The sequence below is a fragment of the Polyodon spathula genome, chromosome 10, assembly GCF_017654505.1.
Source record: "Polyodon spathula isolate WHYD16114869_AA chromosome 10, ASM1765450v1, whole genome shotgun sequence".
Lineage (NCBI taxonomy): Eukaryota > Metazoa > Chordata > Actinopteri > Acipenseriformes > Polyodontidae > Polyodon > Polyodon spathula.
Genome location: NC_054543.1, coordinates 19,077,211 through 19,097,577, shown reverse-complemented (window position 1 = coordinate 19,097,577; position 20,367 = coordinate 19,077,211). Strand labels below are relative to the sequence as shown.

The following is a 20,367-nucleotide window of genomic DNA, read 5'->3' as shown; positions in this document are numbered from 1 at the left end:
AATATTAGAGAGGATAAGAAAAGCATAAGTTGCTGTTTAGGTATTCACACTAAACCCATAGACTTGCCAAAGACCTACGAAACCATGAGCTTACTTTGGCATTACATTGCCAACAATCATCTCAATGTTTGAGTAGTATCCTGTTAGAATTTTATTTCAGTTCTATACTGCAGTACACTTGATGCACTTTTTAAAATTGTAATTTGTGAAATACTGTTGCCACTGTTTATAGATTCATGTTTTTATTTCATGATAAATTTTTGATTCTGTAGTTTTAGAAGTTTGTTATGTTTTTTTTGTTCTCCTAAGATGTATTATGGAGGCACACAGTTTGTTGCCTGGGAAGAACCCCAAAGGAGTTATGAGCAGGTGACTGCATGGTTATGAGTGTGCATCTGTATTGCAAAGAATGAGTTGCAGTTTGAGAGTACATTTGTTTTTTGGCCTGTGTTTCATTAGTCCCTTTAACTCCTAAAATCCATGATTACTGTCCCCCACCCTCCCCAAATGCACTTACTAAGCCTCATTTTTTTAATGAATTTGTTTTAAATCATTATAACAAATACTAAGGTTTTGAAAAGTGTGTCTACAGTTTGATTTAAAACATTATTCCACCCCATAACGCAACCAACACTGAAGGTTAGTCTTGTATGTTGTGTTGTGTTGTGTGTTTTTTTTTTTGATGATGAACTGCACTAGTTTTGTCTTCCCAGTCAAACCAAGTAGCTGGATTTCCTAAAATACCAACATTTGCGACTTTGCAAAAAATATTGTTTTAATGGAGATCGTATTAAATCATTTACAACTACCGGGACTTGCGATAGTCCTAGCAAAATGGGTACTGTCGTAGTCTTCTTTAGTTAATGACTGAAGCGCTGATTGGAACAGACCTGCAACATAGCCTGAACACCGTTCCCAGCCACTGTTAACGTGCCCGTTGCCTAGTTAGTTGTCTTTGAAAAACATTCTTAACGTGCAGCAACAAACAATAGTCCTTTTAAGTAGTACAATTGTAACTTAAAGAAGAACTTTTTTTTAAATGGGTTAAAAATGTTTTTATGCCACTCATGAGGAATGACTGTGTGTAACTGTATACAAGTTATTTGGTAATTTGTGGCATAAACCTGATAGAGATTCCAGACAGTAACCTGTTGTCTGCAATGTAGAGCAGTACAGGTATCTAGAAAAGATGACGGCACTGATAATAGACTGCTTTCAGAGTGCTTCAGGAAAGACAACTCCACAGTAGAACAGTCAGAACCAGCCTTGGGTATGCCCTTAGACTAGTCAGTGTTAGTTTTTTTGACTTCGCCAACCAGTTATCCGTTATATTGGAGACCTTATCATGAGGCTGAAATCACAGCAAAGACAACTTACAATTCAAATAAAATCAACATAATGATTACATCACACACACAAACAGGACCACAAATACATAAAAAGGACAAAATAATAAAATCAACAATTCAGTTTTAGCAATTACAAGTATCACTCAATAGCAAACCAAGCTGTAACTAAAAGTGTTAACCAATTTAGTTTAATTTGCTGAAGCAAATTCAAACAAATGTTTACCAAGTGTGAATGAGAACTTAGGAATTGTCAACTTAAGTGCGTTAGATCTGAGCCGGTAGTTTAAGGAAGAAACTTATGAGTGTTTAACTGTATAAATATAGACCAGATATATATGTAGAAATGCTTTTATTACATTACATTTACAGCCTTTAGAGCTACAGGTTTTGTAGTTACAATATTGAGATCACCCTAAGGATCCATTAAGACAAAACCAGTATAGCAGGTTTGTTAATATTTCCATTGATCTGGCGCTAGCTGGTTTCATGCGTTTCAGCTGTAGTGAAAGCAGTCTGTGCTTTTTTCTTTTGTATTGTAAAGGTCATAAACAGAGGATAGGAAGTGAGCCATTCTAACATGCTATATTGTGTGAGTGCATTACAATAGGACACCTGCTGATTCTGTTTGTTGCAGTGAAGCAGGATAGCAATAAAGAAATACCAGGCATGAGTCAAACCTGTATTAAAGATTACAGAAGTTGGTCCTCAACTTGCATAAATCACACAGTACCTGAAAGTAAAAAAAATGTATTATCAACAGTTTATCAGTTTGTAGCTAGAAACACACTGAAACATCTAGAGGCTAGGAGTGTGTGATAAGTCTGGTGAAGAGATGCAAAATCAAGGCAGTATCATGTGCACCATGTACAGTAAAGTGTGACAGACACGGTCAGTGTGCAAGAGTTCCTGGTTTTTCATAACTTGCAGGCAGTTACATTTATACATTCCTCTCTATAGCCCTTCTCTTATTATAACTGATCTACAGACTTTGTTAATAGGTTCCACACAACTGAAAATAGATTACAGTAATTAGCTTGGAGACACTTGCATAGATTCTCATTTTAAAAAAGATAAATTAAATAAGCTGAACAGCTTGGCAAAAACATTGTAGCATTGCCACATGACAGAAATCTACAACTAAGATTTTTTTCATTGGCTCAAAAGTCATAGTAAAAGAGGGCTAACCTTTAAAGAAGAATCTGTAATTTGCCTGTCCTTTATGCAACAAATGTGAAATGTGTGTAGAGGTAAATGGTAGATGATAATGCTCTCTAAAAATCAATTAATAAAACGCCTGTGTTATCAGTCTGATTAGAGCTCTCCAAAGGATGTTTCACTTAAGCAAGAACACACTGAATCAGTTGTAATTAAAACATATAAACTTAAGACTGGTGTGCTAACCTGCCAAGCCCCACAAAACCTGTACCAGATTCCTTTGCTGAAAATAACAGATCTACAGCGTAGTGAATAGACTTCTGGGGCCCAGGCTGACTTACCAATCAAAGGCAACATTTCCCTCCTTAGTAAATTCAAAATTAGGGGTTATATACTAGGCAATAGTGGCACTGATTTACAAACCAGAGAAAATGTATTTTGTGGTTTACAAATCACACATTTAGTAGTTCTGATTTTATATTATCAGGAATACATTTTTACAATTACATCTGTTTTAAAAAAAAAAAAAAAAAAAAAAAACTATTACGATTAAACCACATCTCTGATTTATAAACATTTGATAGATTATGGTACTTCTTCACCAGAACAGCTATATGAATAGTGTGTAATCAGATTTGAAAATATCTTGATTTACATTAATTATTTATACATCAAAAATTTAAGTTATCGGAATCAGACATATGAGTTTTAATAAATCAAACTTTACAAAAACATTCTAAATCAGACACGTTAAATAATATTTTTTTGCAAACGATTCCTTACTATATTGTTTTGCTTTGCGAGTTTTAAATATCCCTGTTTTAAACCTGATAATTGTATGTATTAAGTGGATCTGTTTCAGTCGTCCTGTAGATCTAAAGCTCTTCTGTTGTGGACTTCCATTCACTATATATGTCTCTGATATCCAGTTTTGAAAGAAACACATCTTGCATTTTTTTTTTTTTTTTATCTGTCACCCTCCAGATGACATGACCAAGCAAGTGCAACACTTTCTTATAGCGCTGATACCAAACCTCTGTTTGATATAGCGCTGATACCAAACCTCTGTTTGATATAGCGCTGATACCAAACCTCTGTTTGATATAGCGCTGATACCAAACCTCTGTTTGATATAGCGCTGATACCAAACCTCTGTTTGATATAGCGCTGATACCAAACCTCTGTTTGATATAGCGCTGATACCAAACCTCTGTTTGATATCAGTGCTTTCAGATAGTGTTGCACTTGCTTGGTCATGTCAGGGTGACATTTTCCCCACCCCTCCACTGGCTGCTTCCCTGTCAACAACCAACCAGACACTTCCCCGCTTGACTGACATGCTTTCAGCCAGTAACATGCTTTGACCCCAAAAGACACTGCAGAGGTGCAATGACTCAGCAAGTATGACATAGTTACTGTGAGAGAGGCAGCAGAAATTGAAACTAACTTATAGTAGTAACAAGTATGTTTTGAAATGAAAATACATGTTTGCTATTACACGTGTTTCTTTCAAAAGTGCACATTTTGAGACATATGTAGCTAATGATAGTGCAGAATAGGTGGATTCATGGAATTATTTAGCTAACTACGATTTACTTTAATATGTTTTAGGCCTGGCAGTAGTCTGACTCAAATTTGTTGTTTGCTGCTGGGCACGTGCATTTAGCGGTCAGATTTTAACTTGAAATACCCCACCCCACCCCCCAACCCTAACCCTAACCCTAACCCCCCAAAGTAATTGTAAATAGTTTTCATCATCATATTTTTTCTTACGTACCTAAAAGTATGAGCACCAATGGCAAGTATGATTATATAATCATCTGTGGCAACTCCTATGCCTTATAAATAACCCATGTCATTTTGTGTTTTCAGCCAATGATGGGAATGCCAGCCTATGAGGGGACAATCAAGCCGACCCCCAACTTTAATGCTGAAAAAGACGCAGAGATCCTGCGAAAAGCCATGAAGGGATTTGGTAAGCTCCCAGTTATCTTTTAACAGAGTTCTATCTTTTATTTAGTTTTTGTTATGGTTCCCCAGCTGTGAAGGTATGGACACTTTCACAACAGTCCCTTATATTTCCTGAATCAAATTACAAATCATATTCTTATATTACTTGCCAGTAAACACATAGCACCTATATCCCTGATTCACTTTACTACTGCATTCTATGCTAAAGTTTGTGTGCATTTAGCCAAGTATCCTGCCAAATTGAACTTTCCCCTATGATTGGTTAGGAAAATATGTACATTGTGACACTAACTGCCTGTGCATGTGCTGGTGATGATGCATAATGCATGTACAATGGAAACTTAATTATCTGAGCGGTTGATTTACAAATCTGTGATAACCTTCAAAATGAAGTACTGTACTGTCAATAATACTCACGTGCCAGTAAAGGTGATAAAATGAACATCCTCTTTTGATAATTAAAACAGGATTCTTTATCTAACTTATCTTTTCCTTGAGGCCTTTCACATTTTTGAATACATTGTTACTTAAGTCAAGTGTTTGTTTGTTTTGTCAGGGACTGATGAACAAGCAATCATTGACGTTGTTTCCCGTCGTACCAATGGAGAAAGACAGAAGATCAAAGCTATGTTTAAGACATTGTATGGGAAGGTATGTTTTTTTTTTTTTTTATTCAGTAGCTAATGTATATAATAATTTCTCTACCCAGTGAAGGCTGGCTTCACTATTTATTTCCACATATGAAAGTGGGACACGTGTGTTTTATTTTTAATTTGATATCAAAACCGTATCCACGTTTAATTTCTCTCTTCTACAGTTGATATTTGTTTTCCTGGTTTTGGGTCTATTCTCTAAAAAAAACAAAAACAAAAACATAATAAATGATACCTGTGCTGCTAGAACTGGGGCAAACACCTTCTGTTAACTAAACAAAACCTATACCATTCAATAGAATGGATTTTAATAAATAAATAAAATAATAAACCATTGTCTATACACTGCAACTCTATTGGACCGTGTTGACTTTAAGGAGGCCTCTGAATAATGACACGTTGGTTTGATTCTAGTCATGTGTCTGCACCTGGACTCTACAGGTTGGGTCTGGATTGCCTCTGCTATATGCATCCGTAGTGTGCTTGTAGTCATGGCAACTGCTAAGTCATTTGACTATATGCAAATTTACTGCGTGTCCCTCAGTGCGAGCGCAAAGCTCAGTAAATAAATGGACACTAGTGAGAAAATTCTTCAGCAACATAAATGAAAACCCTGCATAAAATAATAACAAGAGTTGAGATAAAATGAACATAACAAGGAAATGTACAAATGAGAGGCGTTATATACCTCCTAATTCTTCTTTGTTCTAAGCTAAATAAATGCAGTAATTTCTTCCTCTCTTCATAGCTCATTCCATTAAGCCTTGGAATGAAATACAGCCGTTCATTATAAGTTAATAAAAAATTCCACGTCTGAAAACGACTCAAACTGTAAAATGAAAGATAGTCAGGAAGTAAGTTCTGCTCATAGCCTTAGCGTTTTACATTATGAGTATTCTCCACAGGCCAATCCTATATTTTTTTTTTTTCAAAACTTATAGTAAAAAGCAGCTCAAAATGTTTCAAAATTCAGTGTCCTAAAAGGAAAGCAGGAGCAAGGGGAAAGATGATCTATTGCAGCAAAGACAAACCAGAACTCTGGAAGACTAGCGAAAGCTTCAGTTTCTACAATCGACAGGTCTTCTTTAAAATACTAAAAAGTGGCCATTTATATTAACTAAAATCACAATATCAATTGGGTTTGGAGAAAGCAATTATCATCCAGGAATAAATACTTTAAGAGACCTTTTTAAAGTTTATTGTGACAACATGTTGGTATAAAGCTAATTACAATTCACTGATATTGTGGATGGAAAGATTATTATTATTATTATTGTAGTATATGTACTTGACCCAATGCCTAATTAACGTTAAAGGCTTATGATTATGTAAGTAGTATTAATAATAGAGGCTATGACAGGCTTCATGTGTTGGTTTAATTGGTTAAATTAAACATTTTGAACAGAGCTTAAATAAGCTCTCTGCCCACCCCAGTTTAAGACGCACAGATAATCAGAGTGAATCAGAAAGAGATGCTTGACATGCTTGCTTGTTGGTTAACAGGATGTTATTAAAGAACTGAAGTCTGAGCTGAGTGGAAACATGGAAGAAGTCATCCTTGCACTGTTCATGCCTACCACATACTATGACGCTTGGAGTTTAAGGCATGCAATGAAGGTATTGAAGATAACATATATACAACTTTTCTTGTATTCAAAATAGTGCCAATCACACATCTTAGAAGTATACAGCAAGGCATTTTTAAAAGACATTCTTGGTTTGGTTACTGAAAACTCAAACAAAAGGCTGTGGCTGTTACTAAGGGCTTGGCTGAAAATAAACTTTTTCCAAATATGCATCTCTAGCCTTTGTGCGATAGAGTGCAACACAATGGACAGATATGCAGTTGAAGTGCTTTTAGCACACTTATTTGCCTACGCACTGCCTCTTTAATGGGGGAGGGGCGCCACTTATAATCAACACAGGTTTAAATCTTTTATAGGACTCTCCTTCCAAGCAGGGCGTTGCAGTCTTAGCAGAGAGTCCCAATTTGATGCAGACATAAACAGTTGATACCTTCCATTGCCTATATATTTAATGTAAAAATAACTACAACTTGACTAGCAGTTCCTACACCCAAAATGCCAGTCCTCTCGGTCAGGATATCTCCCTCACAATGAGCCTCAAACTCGCAGCATTTGCTGCTTAAATGGAGCACAATGGAGACAGCAAAATTATCTGTGACCATCAACGGAAAAAACAGGAGTGTATTGCAGGTTTAAACTGCGAGAGAGGGAGAATTTTGCCTGAGGGACACACCATGTCTAATGACATGTTTCTGGACACATTCCACAAAGAAAACATGATTCACAATAAGTAGACATGATGAACTAGGAAGGAATGTAACAAACCTTTCACCTAATTCATGAACATTAACTGAACATTTGCACAAGTCACATTTTTACTTAAGTGTAATGTTAGAATTAATAAATTAATTAATGTTAGAAAAAAATAAAATAACTTTGTTCCCTTGCTAGCAGTGTTTTCAGGATTAAGAAGCGGCCACGTGGAAGTGTTTTAAGGAACTCCACCCAAATGCGTACTGTTTACTTTACCCTGTTAAAAATGTCCTTTTAAGAATGAAAGCTTACCACACCCATGGCCAATCCTCAAAGTGGGAGGATTTGAAAATTAATTTAAAAAGCTGCTGGGGAGGATCTGCTCTTCAGTTCTAGGACTGTCGTACAGGCTGTCAGCCAAAGTGACTTTATATTAGTAAACGACAGCACCATCTAGTGTAGAGGAGGGTATTGTCAGCAGAAATAAAGCAAACTTTAGCCAAGGTTAGCAATATGTATGGCAGTCAGCTAGAAGTGAAGAACAGCTCTTGAACTCTGGTGAATACTCCTGAACAGACTTAAAACAGAAAACATAGTATTTGAATAATTGCAATACAGAATGTTAAAAAAAAAAATTATTAAAAAAAAAAATAATCAAGAACATTAGCATATGTCCTTTATTTCTTGTCTTGCTCTTTCAGCAGGTGAGTTTGTGAGTTCTGGCTTGTGATTAGTTGGACTAACAAAGTATCTTAAGAATTATTTCAATGCTTGATTATTTTGCTTACCTTTTCCATCATTGTGGACTGAGTGTTTTGTTCTGTATTTGAATATTGTCTAAATCTCTGTTAACTGTGGGCTCTCTTCATTCACTTGCAGGGAGCAGGGACGCAGGAGAATGTTCTCATTGAGATCCTCTGCACCAGAGACAACCAGCAGATCAGGGACATCGTGCAGTGCTACAATACAGAATTCCAAAGGGATCTCGAGAAGGACATCCGGACAGACACCAGCGGACATTTCGAGAGGCTGCTCATCTCTATGTGCCAGGTGAGGATTACATGGAAGGGTATGTCGTGAAAGAAATGGGCATTCAGGGATAAATTACAGCCCACCCAGACACACCACCACATGTCCAATTTTAACAAAACTTGTTAATTAGGATGATTCTTATGTTGCTGCATTGGATCAGCATTGGAGAATTATAACTCTCTGAGGAATAAAGAAATAAAATAATCGGCTACCCCATAAAATGACATTAGTAAGAATGTGTTGTTTGTTTGAGACATCCTTTATGGATTGATTTAATTTGCATGATATTTGTTTTCATACATTTATTTATAATTTCTATTATGAGAACAAATATGTCCATCAAAGTATATTTTAGTTTGTTTGAATATTGAAATACTTGTAACTACCTACTGCTGCAAGAAGGCTTGTCTCTCTAAACATCAAACCATGTTTAGGAACTGGTAAATTTAAACACATTGGGCATTCAAAAAGGTGTAGTCTATGAGAAGTGTAGGCTAACCTGGTATAATGTCGTTACTGCAAAACAAAAGATCACTGAGCTTTACAACAGAGATATCGGTTAGCCGACTTTGAACACTGCATTATTGGGAAATACAGCAAGTGCATACAGTCATAAAGTAAAGTACAGATTCAGGACAGTTACACCGAAAACGAAATAACAAAATTAGCCTGAAATTCAAAACATTTCAATTATATATTTACAGCATTTTAACAACGCTATAGCTAAAAGAGTTTTTTTTTGACATGAAAAGTTAGTGACCTGATCTTTTTTTTTTTCATTGTGATATACTGCACAGCATGAGGGGTATTATATTTAATGTGTCGAGTCAACTTGAGACACAATCCTAAAAGTGATGCTGCATGACCACATCAATAAAAATTTGCTAATTGCATTATATAACAGTTTTTTTCTTTTACCACCTTCTATCACCTTTTTTTTTAAACTTTATTATGAATCTGGGCTAATTAAAATGAGTAAATTGTGACAGAAGGAGGTTTTTTCTTCTTACCATTGACATACAATTATTTTCTTTGCTACTATGCTTGCTGAAAGTATTACCGTTTCTTTATGTTTAGGTAAATCCAGGTTAGATGTAAGTCCTGATATGAATAGGGATGGTCTTTCTGGAATCTTGTATTCTGCCATAGTAAATATATGAATAATAAAATGGTGGAATCAGCAACAACGTTACGATTCTAGGTGTTAGCGACCCCATGTGCTTGTTTGTGCTATACTGTTACTAATAGTTTAATTGCCTTACAGTGCACGCTTTCCCCTGGCATGTCTGTGAACTGGTCAACTCATTCTGTCCAAGAATTTTACCAGTCATGCACAGTGCTAACAATTACATATTTTGAGGTCTTGATGTAGTGTTTGTTTTATTTTTTAATTCAGGGCAACAGGGATGAGAACCAGACTGTGAACCTCCAGAAAGCCCAGGAAGATGCCCAGCGCTTGTACCAGGCAGGAGAGGGCAAACTGGGCACAGACGAGTCCAGCTTTAACATGGTCCTGGCCGTTCGCAGCTTCCCGCAGCTGAAGGCTACTGCCGAGGCTTATGCAACGGTGTGTATTCTCAGTGCAGAGACCATTTACTATTAGTGTTTGTATTGTTTGGGAATACTTACATCACTTCTTTTGTCTTCGTTGCAGATTAGTAAACGGCAATTGGAGAGTGCCATCGACAAGGAGTTCACTGGCAGTGTGGAATCTGGCCTGAAAGCAATTGGTAAAAACTTCTTTTTAAACTGTTTACAAGTTTTAATGGAATTTTAATATACAGAGTTGTTTTGCATTGTTTTCAGTTCTACTTATGTTGACATTATTGAACAACTCTGGTGGCCAAACAATTTGTCACTCAGAGTAGCTCTGTAATTCTTTGCATATCATTCTCCTCGTATCCTCTTGTTTTTGCTATGCTCTAACAATCGTGCAAATTATTAATTAGGTTTTTTCTTAAGTTTTCATAGTATTTAATATATTACATTTTAAATGGCAGTTTTCTTTATCAATGTTGGTTTATTTTTTGTTCAGTGGATCTTTATATATCTTAAAAACGTGATCGGACCTTTCTATCAGAATAAGCACATTAATTATTTTATGCTCTGTTCATCTACTGCACATCTGTAGTGATTTCCTATTTTAAGTTTTGTTATGTCTTCAGTTTCACAATCAGCTATTGAAATCCTGAATAATAATAAATGATCAAACAAACCTAAAAAGTAGTTATTTAAACTATTTCAGTGTAAATGGACAATGGATCTCACCAGTGGCACTGAAATGCTTCTGGGGGTCTGAGATATTTTAAAGAAAATAAATGGCAAACATATATGTACTTTAAACACAACTTGCCTACAGTAACTGTGCCCTGCTTGATTTGTATATAGTGAAGTGTGCCCAGAATCGGCCAGCATACTTTGCTGAAAGACTGTTCAAGGCCATGAAGGGAGCTGGCACGGATGACTCTACTCTCACTAGAATTATTGTCACCCGCAGTGAGGTAAGTTAACAATACAAAATACAGAGTATGCCTGAATGCAGGGTAAACCTTAGCATTTAAATATATCCAAGAACAATTATCAGGAATTTCAAAACTTATGTCAGGTAATTGTAGCTAACTAAATTATATTGGTGTGCACTTCAAATTCACTGTACATTCAATTCACTTGTACATTCACAAGAGTGCAATTTCAACAGTATGTCTTGTGAATGTATTTTCATTTTTTAAAACATGACATCTAGTATTACAATAGAGAAAAGAAGGTTGTTAGTTAGGAAATGTGTTACACTTGCACTTTCATTGGCCCTTTCACCTCAGCGTTGTCAAGCATCTTACTGGCTGCAAAATAATTAGGGGAAGCAGCGGGTTAGTTACTGACAGGAAAGAAGGTCTGAAGGGGAGTGGATAGTTCACTTTCTAGGTGAAATGACCATGAGGGAGCAAGACTATGATAGCAAGGCCTGCAAAAACATTTCTTTAACCTGCTGCACAGTACCAGATGATATGCTACTGTAGAACATGTGTTTATTTTAAAACTAGACATTTGAGACCAACCGTATATAGTAAATGGCTGTGCTTACCTTGGGGATATGTATCAAATGATTTTGTTTCACCGGGGTTGGGCCCCAAATTTTCACGGACAGGCCGTTTCTGACTTAATGACATAAACGTAATGACGTAATTACTAATATGTGTAACTTAGGACACTAGCAGTGGTCCTCAAAGTGGTGCCTGCGGGCAATTTCATGCCAGTGGCAGCTGTTCTTAAATTATGGGTCGTGAACACATTTCAGGCAGGTCGTAGCGTGGGAAAATAAATAAAGCTTTAAAAATGTTTTCCAACAAAAGTGTCACAGCAGTCTGTTGACAGTACTGCTCGCTTATGTTGTGCTTGTACGTACTCTACTTTTTTTGTTTTCCCCTTACGGGTCTCTGATACGATCAACCAGTTGAATATCTGCATTTTCTCCCGGAAGCCCAATCATAAGTTAGCTGGGTGGGACATAAACTGTGTCTGTTTCAGTTGCAGGTACTGACAATAAGTTTAACCAATAGGAGAGTCAAATTTCTGCCAAGTTTTACGCAGCTGTCCAATCATAAGCAAACAGGCCATTCAAGAAAATTAAAGGCAATTGAGTAGCCGTTGGAAACGTGACAGATCTGACAGCTGTCCAATCATTCGTGAGCAGTGGGTGTTAATATGTCAGATAAACACTGAATTTCGCAGACTGTTATTGAGAAAAATAATACATTTCGGTGTTTAGAATTTAATTTCCTCTCTCTCTTTTTTAATTTCACCAGAGAAGGGAAACATCAAAGTATATTTAGTTATGAATCCACTTTCTCTGAATAAGTGTACTGAAGATGAGCCAAACTGAAACAAAAGCGAGACTCTTATCTATTTAGTTTATTCACGGTTATCTATGTAAACATGCTATTTAAAAATATTTGCATTGCGTATTTTATATAAATTATTTAAAGAATAAGCGCAGCATGCACAATTAATGCCGGAGACTTGGCCTTATCAGAGTGAGCCACGAGTAACTACAACTAAAACTCTTAATATAAGAACCACTGCAATAGTCAGCTTGCCCGCAAACAGCCAAGTAAGATCAATTTATACCTGTGCCCAAACTACTGTGAGAACCACTGCTCTATACTGTCAGAAATAGCACCATATTCTCCAAGAACACACACTCTACCAAAACATTTCGACAGTCAGAAATCCGATTTTCCACCAACAGGCATAGCAGCATGAATTCCGTAACATTAGTGAGCTACAAGTCACTACCACACGTAAAGAACATTTCTGACAAAAGCTCTCAAACGTGTATTCAGCTTCCCAAAGTGAGCTTAAATTTAAAAAGCTCTCATACAGTGACTAAAAGTGAATGTTAATACTTCCCTTTGAGCTTTAGAAAAGTGTCAGTTATATGGGAACAAAAACAAAACAGGAATAGAGGCATGAGTTGAGCATAACATACAGTACATCTCAGCTGCATCAGTCAACTGAGCTGATAAAATTAAATATAGGTACTTACATTGCTGGTGCAGTTGTTGATTTTGTTGGTTTGTTTTCTTTTTACAAAATCTGTCGGGACATAGCTAATGCGCAAGACACAAATATAACTATGGTTTACTGCAAAGTTGACTAAATTTTCTGTATTATTATATTTCTTAGCAGATGCCCTTATCCAGGGTGACTTACAGTTGTTACAAGATATCACATTATTTTTTACACACAATTACCCATTTATACAGTTGGGTTTTTAATGGAGCAATCAAGGTAAGGTCAGCAGTGTCCCTCGACCCTCCAGTTAGGAGTCCAGAGCCCTAACCACTACTCCACACTGCTGCCCTGTGTAGGTAATTGGATAGTTAATTGCAAATGTAAAAAATAACTAAACAGCAGCTGCACAAGCTGGTTGCTTGTATGCCTTGCAATGAAAGAAAAGTTCCTGTATGTATGCTGCTGACGCAATTACCTATTAGAGGAGAGGGAAGCTGAGGTGTTTTGTGAAAAAGAACCTCTCAGAGTATTTAAAAAATTGCCAGATATACATAGCTTACACATTTAATTTTATAAGCTAAAGTAATATGTAGCTTTTTTTATGCAAAAAAACGCTTGTGGTATTATTATTATAGATATTGCACAACATACAGTTGCGGTACTGTAATTGTTTGTAGCCTGTACAGCTTACAACATATGCATCTATCATTTTTTATTACATTTAAATGCTTAGATTTACTAAATGACGGATATTTTCAAATATATTCATTATGTACAACATGCTTTTGTACAGTGCAAGCTTCAATACTTGAATTATTGTATGAATATACAACGTCATGGCAGTCTTTCAGAAGTTATATTCCAGTTAACAAAAGTAGTGACTTGCTGATTTAAGTTCAAATGTTCACTGTGGTAAACAACTTAAATCTATAGTTAATATTGAAATGGAGCATTGATCATATACCCACTCGCAAATATTCAAATGCTCATTCATTTAACATATCTGTAAAACGAAATATACAGGTACCAGAATAAAAATAATAATCATTTTGAAGGCTTATTGACAAAATGTTTGTCTACATAAAATGTCTGTCTTACCTGTGTGTTTTTGAAGTTTTAGAGGAATCCCATCCGACATCAAAATATCTCCTCAACTTGAGTAAAAACCGATACTAATAGTAAAAATACAAACTTTAATATGTCGTAGTTGTGTAAGGTATTGAATGAACTGTCAATATGAGAATAGTGGGTTCCAGAAGAGAAACGTTGTCCAGTTGGAAAGAAGTGAAACACATTTGTTGAGACACAGTAAACATGACAGGGAGAGGTGCCCGCTGTCACTGGAGTTTAAGAACTGCATGAATAAGAAAAATATTGCATTTGGCTTTAAACCAAAGCCAACAAAGCCGTGGGTACCACTAGTTTATATAATAACCATTAAACCAGAAACGGGGGATTTCATTAGAGGGGTCAGTCTTTTTTTTTTTTTTTTCTGAAACCTGAATTATTGAAATGTTCTTAATGTCAGGTATAGTGTGTTGTGGTGTTTTTTTTTATTCTTTAATATTGCTGGTTGCTCCTGTTTGGCAGAGCAAGATAATTTTAAAAGGGCATGTTCTTCATTACCGTAGGAATGAATAGCTGATACTGTGCTCCAGAGCAAATCCAGGCAGGGATCAATTGAAAATACAGCAGAACCTCAGAGTTACGAACACCTTGGATGTTCGTAAGTCTGAAAAGTCTGTAACTGAAAATCAGTTTCCAATGGTTAATACATGTGCACACCTGTTATCTACCTCCTCTGGCAAGTAATACAAGGATACAGCACATTAATGCAGTACTCATATAAGAGTGCCTATCTGGTTGCATTGTGTAGTAATAGCTTCCTGTATAAGGTATTGATGTTATTAATTGTAAGTTTTACATTATGTGTGTGTGTGTGTGTGTGTGTATATATATATATATATATATATATCTATATATATAGATATATATATATGTGTGTGTGTGTGTGTGTGTATTTTTTATAGTTTAAGTTGGTTTTAATCATTATGTTTAAATTGTGTGTGAATGTGCTTTTTATAATCGATTTCTGTCATTACACATGGCTGACTGGGGGGGGGGTATTAAAACACAAAATTACACTTGGCTGACCCCGAGATGGGAGGAGGTATTTTAAAAGACAAAATGGATGTGCCCTGCTGCATGCAGTACGTGGCGAACCATAAGGTCAGAGAGCACCGGCCCTTTTCTCACAGAGGAAGTATGTGGTCAGCTCACCATGTGTAATAAGAGAATGACAACATGGATTATTGGACAGAAACCAGTCGGGTTGAGGGGGATCAACGGTTGCTTACAAAAGATCAAACATTGCAGTTGTGTCAGTCTTTTCACCTCTTTCAAATGGACTCCATGGATAGCCATGCTTTCTGATACAAACATATCATGCACTGAGCTGTACTGAGGCCTTGTCCAAATCAGTTTGTAACTCATACACATCTGTTTAGTTTGGAGGTATACCCTTCTTTCCTATAAAGTATTTTTGAATCAGAAATAATTTGTCAGCTTAATATTTTCACAATTGCACACGTGATTGAGTGTATGCGTACTTATTATTAGTGTACAATAAATGGTGTAGAGCAAAATCTGTGAGTCAGTCTGTTACTCTAGAGTTCGGATGGTTATGTATTTTTTCCCTTGCAGATTGATCTTGTGCAGATCAAACAGGCCTTCATGCAGATGTACCAGAAGACACTCCACACAGCGGTTCACGGGGAAACCAGTGGAGACTACAGGAACCTGCTATTGGCAATTGTTGGACAATAAAATCAAGCCCAATCCCACTACATTTTGTAATCTTTTCTGGTGGTGTTTCACATAAAGTATCAGCAGTAATTCCTAGATGTGTCTACCAGAATAAAGACGTTTTAGTGTTTAGAGCAGGCATTGGTTATATCATTCATGCTTATCTTTTGTACTTGCTTATAATAACTTTTTGTAGAATTTAGTTTTTTGGTAACATGTATCATTTTCTGGTGTCAAGACTTATGTAATATTTATCAGCCTTCTTTCTCATTCCATTTTGCATTGGAGCCTGAGAAGCAAGTAGTAGATGGTCTTGCTAAATGTTTTAGCCCATGTTTATTTGCTTGTAATAATCAAGGTATGTGCCACAGTTAATAGTGACAATTACTGTAATCTATGCAGTCTAAAAATGTATGTGAATGTTTTATTTTAAAAAGCAGTTGTGATGTTACATACCGTACAAAGTTATTGCCTTAGGAAGATATAAACCAAGTTATTATATGTGCCTGTATACAAATGTAATTACAATGCATTAAAATGGTTGCACTATTCTAAATGTTTGTTTAAACTGAACTAGCAGACTCAACTAGCGTAATGGAGGGCCAAATGCATTTGGTAAACATGGATATAAATGTTAGTGTGATTGTATTTAGTCTGTATGTTTCATTTGAATAGCATGCTTTTGCATGTTTTATTTACTCATATATAAAACCTATTTCTATATTTGCATTTCAAACCAAGGTGCTCATCCCTGCAAATAAGTGGAACACTTAAACCTCATTCTCCTTTTTTTTTTTTTTTTTTTTTTGGTTGGGTCCAATACATGAAAGTTTTTCAGAACTGAAGGTGGATGGGTACAGTTGTTTGCAAATTGTAAAATGTCAGTATCAGAGGTGCTGATGTAAAGTTTGTTGTCTGTGCCACTTCTAAATAAACTGGATTTATACACATGAAGCAATTGGTAGTCCTTTGTGTATTGATTGGAAATGGATTGCCAATTTTAGATATACAAATTGGTCCACACAGTATTAAAGAAAAGAAAACATTCTCGCTGAGCCCAACTACAACTAGATGTATTTTACTGGGTCAATCCAATTTCACTCTGTATGCCTCTCGACAAGTTATTAACAAGTAACTGACATAAATAGCACATTAAATTCTATTTAATTCACACATACATACACAGCAAAAGGCATCTCCTGAACAGGAAGTAAAGAACAAGTGTGTGAAAAGTATACAGTGGTTCAAAGCTGTTTTATAGTGATGTGCTTGCCTTAACTCTCACTACTTATAAACTGTAACTTAAATGATCTCTGAGATACAAGACTATGACAGAACACTTTTCTTGTAGGATACCCATGATCAAACCAGCTCTATCGAATGTGTGGTTTTTCATCATCTGGAATCCAAAACATTGAAAACATGTTTTGCACTTCTATTGGCTACTTAGGCCACAATCCTAGATTCTACAAGATTCGCATAGAGAATGTGTATATTTCATTTTGAAGCATGACATCTGTACAGTGAGTTAGAGTTCTGTTTTTATACCGTATTCTCAGGAAAACTGTAATGCTTGCACTTTCAGGGTAACTTCACCTCAGCAGTGTCTTCTGGGTCAAAGCATGTTACTGGTTGTAAGCATGTCTGTCAACAGGGGAGGCAGCTGGTTGGTTAATGACAGGAAAGAAGCAGTTGAAGGGGTAGGAACAGTTTTACCTTCCAGGTAAAATAACCAAGCAAGTGCAACATTATTTGAAATAACAGCTTACAAACACAAATATTTCTCTAACCAAAAGTAGTATGATGCATCATGTTTACTATAACCAGTGTTTCTTTCAAAACTGTACATTTAAAAACCTACATAACTAAAGTACATAATGTGAATTATTTTGTTGGCTACAATCTCCAAGGGGATTCTTAAATACAAATTTGTTTCAAAGCTTCCCTATCTCCTATGTGGTAAGACAAATGCCATAGCATTGACTGAAACTGAATAGTTTATCTGTTTTCTAGGAATAATTTAATTCAGTGTTTATTGTATAATGTTAAGGTGATCCATATGGGTCTGTGTTCAGCGGGACAGTCTGGGGTAGTTCAGGCTTTTCAACTCCCAACCCAGTGCATTCTGGAAAGCATAGTCCTGCTTCTCTTACAGGTAAGAATGGTACCGGAGACAGGTAAAACATACCAGAATGCATTGGGTTGCAAGTTGAAAAGCCTGAACTACCCCAGACTGTCCCGCTGAACACAGCCATATGGTCACCTTATATAATGTACAAAGGTTTGTGATTAAACCTGATTTACTTATTATTGCGTGCAACTGATAAACCTACCAACCTACCAAGAATAAAAGTCCAGACAACTTAATTTGAAGTAGCAGCTCATGTACAACAATTATTGTATGCTACTGTTTTTATAAAATTCTTGAGTAGTTCAGAACATGCATAAAACACTGGATTTAGACAATAATATGTACATATTGTGCTTCATGGCAAAACAAGAGAGGTGAATTTTCGTGACGTGTAAACAAGAAACAACAAGTTTCCCTGGATCACGCAGAACTCGACGAAGCTATGCAGTGTAGCTAGCTGGAGGTTACATGTTTTTTTTTTTAAGTGATAAATGATACAAATGTCAGAAAAATGAAATATGGAATGCAGTTTTCCAGAATCTGCTATGCTTTATCCCTACACTGAAATTGCAACTCCATAGTGATACAACTCCACACAAAGGGTATTGGCAGATTGCGGAGCATACATTTGGAAACTCTTGAATGACTGCATGCAGATAAGTTTGAGCAGAATGTACAGATTAGATGAAAAAACAATGGTTTTCTTGGTAACTTTTTTAAACCGTGGCAAAGCCTTCAATTCAAGTAATTAACATTCCTGTATAAAATATCTCATTAAGCCTCAAAAGTATAATGCACAATTAGAGGGCATACATCTGAGGTCAGCATGTTGCAAACTAACAGCTGAGTTTATTTTTGTTAGGTTTTTTTTTGGGCATTTTATGTATCTAAAATACATCTATGCAGCCTTTTATATAGTTAAGACTATATCTATATATATTCTAATAAATGCATTTAGAAGCATGTTTTTTTTCCTTTGAAGACATTTCATAAACCAAAAAGAAAATGCAATAATAATTACATTAATATTTAACACTTCACAAATAGGGTTATGTTTTGAAAATGTGTTAAAAAGTACACTTTAAATTAGTGTGCTATACACCACTTGGAAACGTTATGCCCACATTAGTGAGCATAGGATGCTACCTAATTAAGTGAGACCACACCCAACTCTCCCCTCCCATCTCCCAAAAAATTCCAGTCTATGCTCACAAATATCTATCATCACTCAGTGTGGTTGCTGGTACAATAGCATGACAGCTTGCATTGCTGTAGCTCGCCAAACCACGCTTTATTAGATTGCATGACTTTTTGGCTAAAGCCCCTTGAGGAGCAGTAATCTAGGAAAATCTCAGGCAAGAGGGGTGGTGGCTAGGGGACGGGATAAATCACTGAGCATGATTGTTGCCTGTCCCAATGTCATTAGCATTTGGCGTGTGTACCAAATTAACACCATCTTGCTGCAGAGCACCTCTCTGCGGGGGCACATTCTCTCGTTGATCCTGCCTAAGCCTTTTGCGTCTTCAAAACTGCAGATTTTATGCTGTGGTGAGAATCCTTGGATTGCTTAACAAAATGCAAATTTAATGAGTGAGTGAAAGGTGAACAAAAAAATTAAGTGATGCATGTCAAATAATAACTTACTTTGTAACAGATTAGTATATGAAAGAAATGCCCTATGTGTATTTCTGTAAGCAAGCAGTAAAGGGTATTACACACAGTCAGTCAGCTTTCAACTGGCTTTATAAATATGATGGTAATCTTTAGTTTTGTCCACCAATTAGGAGAACAGATTTTACTCAAGTAATTGATGCATTACTATATACACAGTTTTTTTTTTTTTTTTTTTTGTTTTTTTTTTGTTTTTATTTAGCGTGCCCAATTATTTTATCCCTGACTTAGAATTTCCACTTATGTTCCCGGACCACAGTTTTTTTTTTTTTTTTTTTTTTTTTTTTTTTTTTTTGTGTTTTTATTTAACGTACGTGGTTGAATGAAAGTAGGGGGACTAATCTTACAAGGTAATACAAGGCCTTGGAATTCCCCACACAGCTCAGAAGAACTGAAGGTTCATGGGTGTCCTCCGATCCCATGACCAAGCACATTTCTTCTTTTACACCCAGGAACTCGAGAGCAGATATCAGTGAGTTACCAGCCTCTAGAGGATAAAGGCCAGCCCTGCAGATGTCTGCTTGAACCTGCACTCCCCTGACTGCATGACTCGCCCTGTCCATCATGTGACCATGCTTTTACCAGTTGAGCCACTCGGGGACCCCCAGTGTTGGCGTTTAAGGTATAATTACTCTCACTGTACTGGTACATATTGGTAATAAGCCAAACAAAAGCATTTCCCATGAAAGGAAACAAGATCATAACAAGTGGAGGATCACATTTGGACCTGCAAGCTGTAAACATGAAACTGATATCCCAGAATCATAAGCCAAAAGGCAAGAAACAAAAGCAGCAACTGTCAAATCATT

At 36.2% G+C, this 20,367-nt stretch overlaps 1 protein-coding gene across 2 annotated transcripts in view; it reads left to right on the top strand.

The window, feature by feature from the left end:
* The window catches only part of LOC121321892 (annexin A7-like), a 29,459-nt gene extending 12,749 nt beyond the window's left edge, over positions 1–16,710 (top strand). The window contains exons 6-14 of one of the 2 annotated variants that reach the window (XM_041261233.1): positions 310–369; positions 4,377–4,479; positions 5,032–5,126; positions 6,632–6,745; positions 8,287–8,457; positions 9,836–10,006; positions 10,094–10,169; positions 10,828–10,940; positions 15,655–16,710. In XM_041261233.1, the coding sequence (XP_041117167.1) occupies positions 310–369; positions 4,377–4,479; positions 5,032–5,126; positions 6,632–6,745; positions 8,287–8,457; positions 9,836–10,006; positions 10,094–10,169; positions 10,828–10,940; positions 15,655–15,777 (1,026 nt within the window). In that variant the 3' untranslated portion in view covers positions 15,778–16,710. The remainder of the gene's footprint in view (positions 1–309; positions 370–4,376; positions 4,480–5,031; positions 5,127–6,631; positions 6,746–8,286; positions 8,458–9,835; positions 10,007–10,093; positions 10,170–10,827; positions 10,941–15,654) is intronic. The other variant, XM_041261234.1, reaches the window with a different exon arrangement.
* The last annotated feature ends 3,657 nt before the right edge of the window (positions 16,711–20,367 follow it).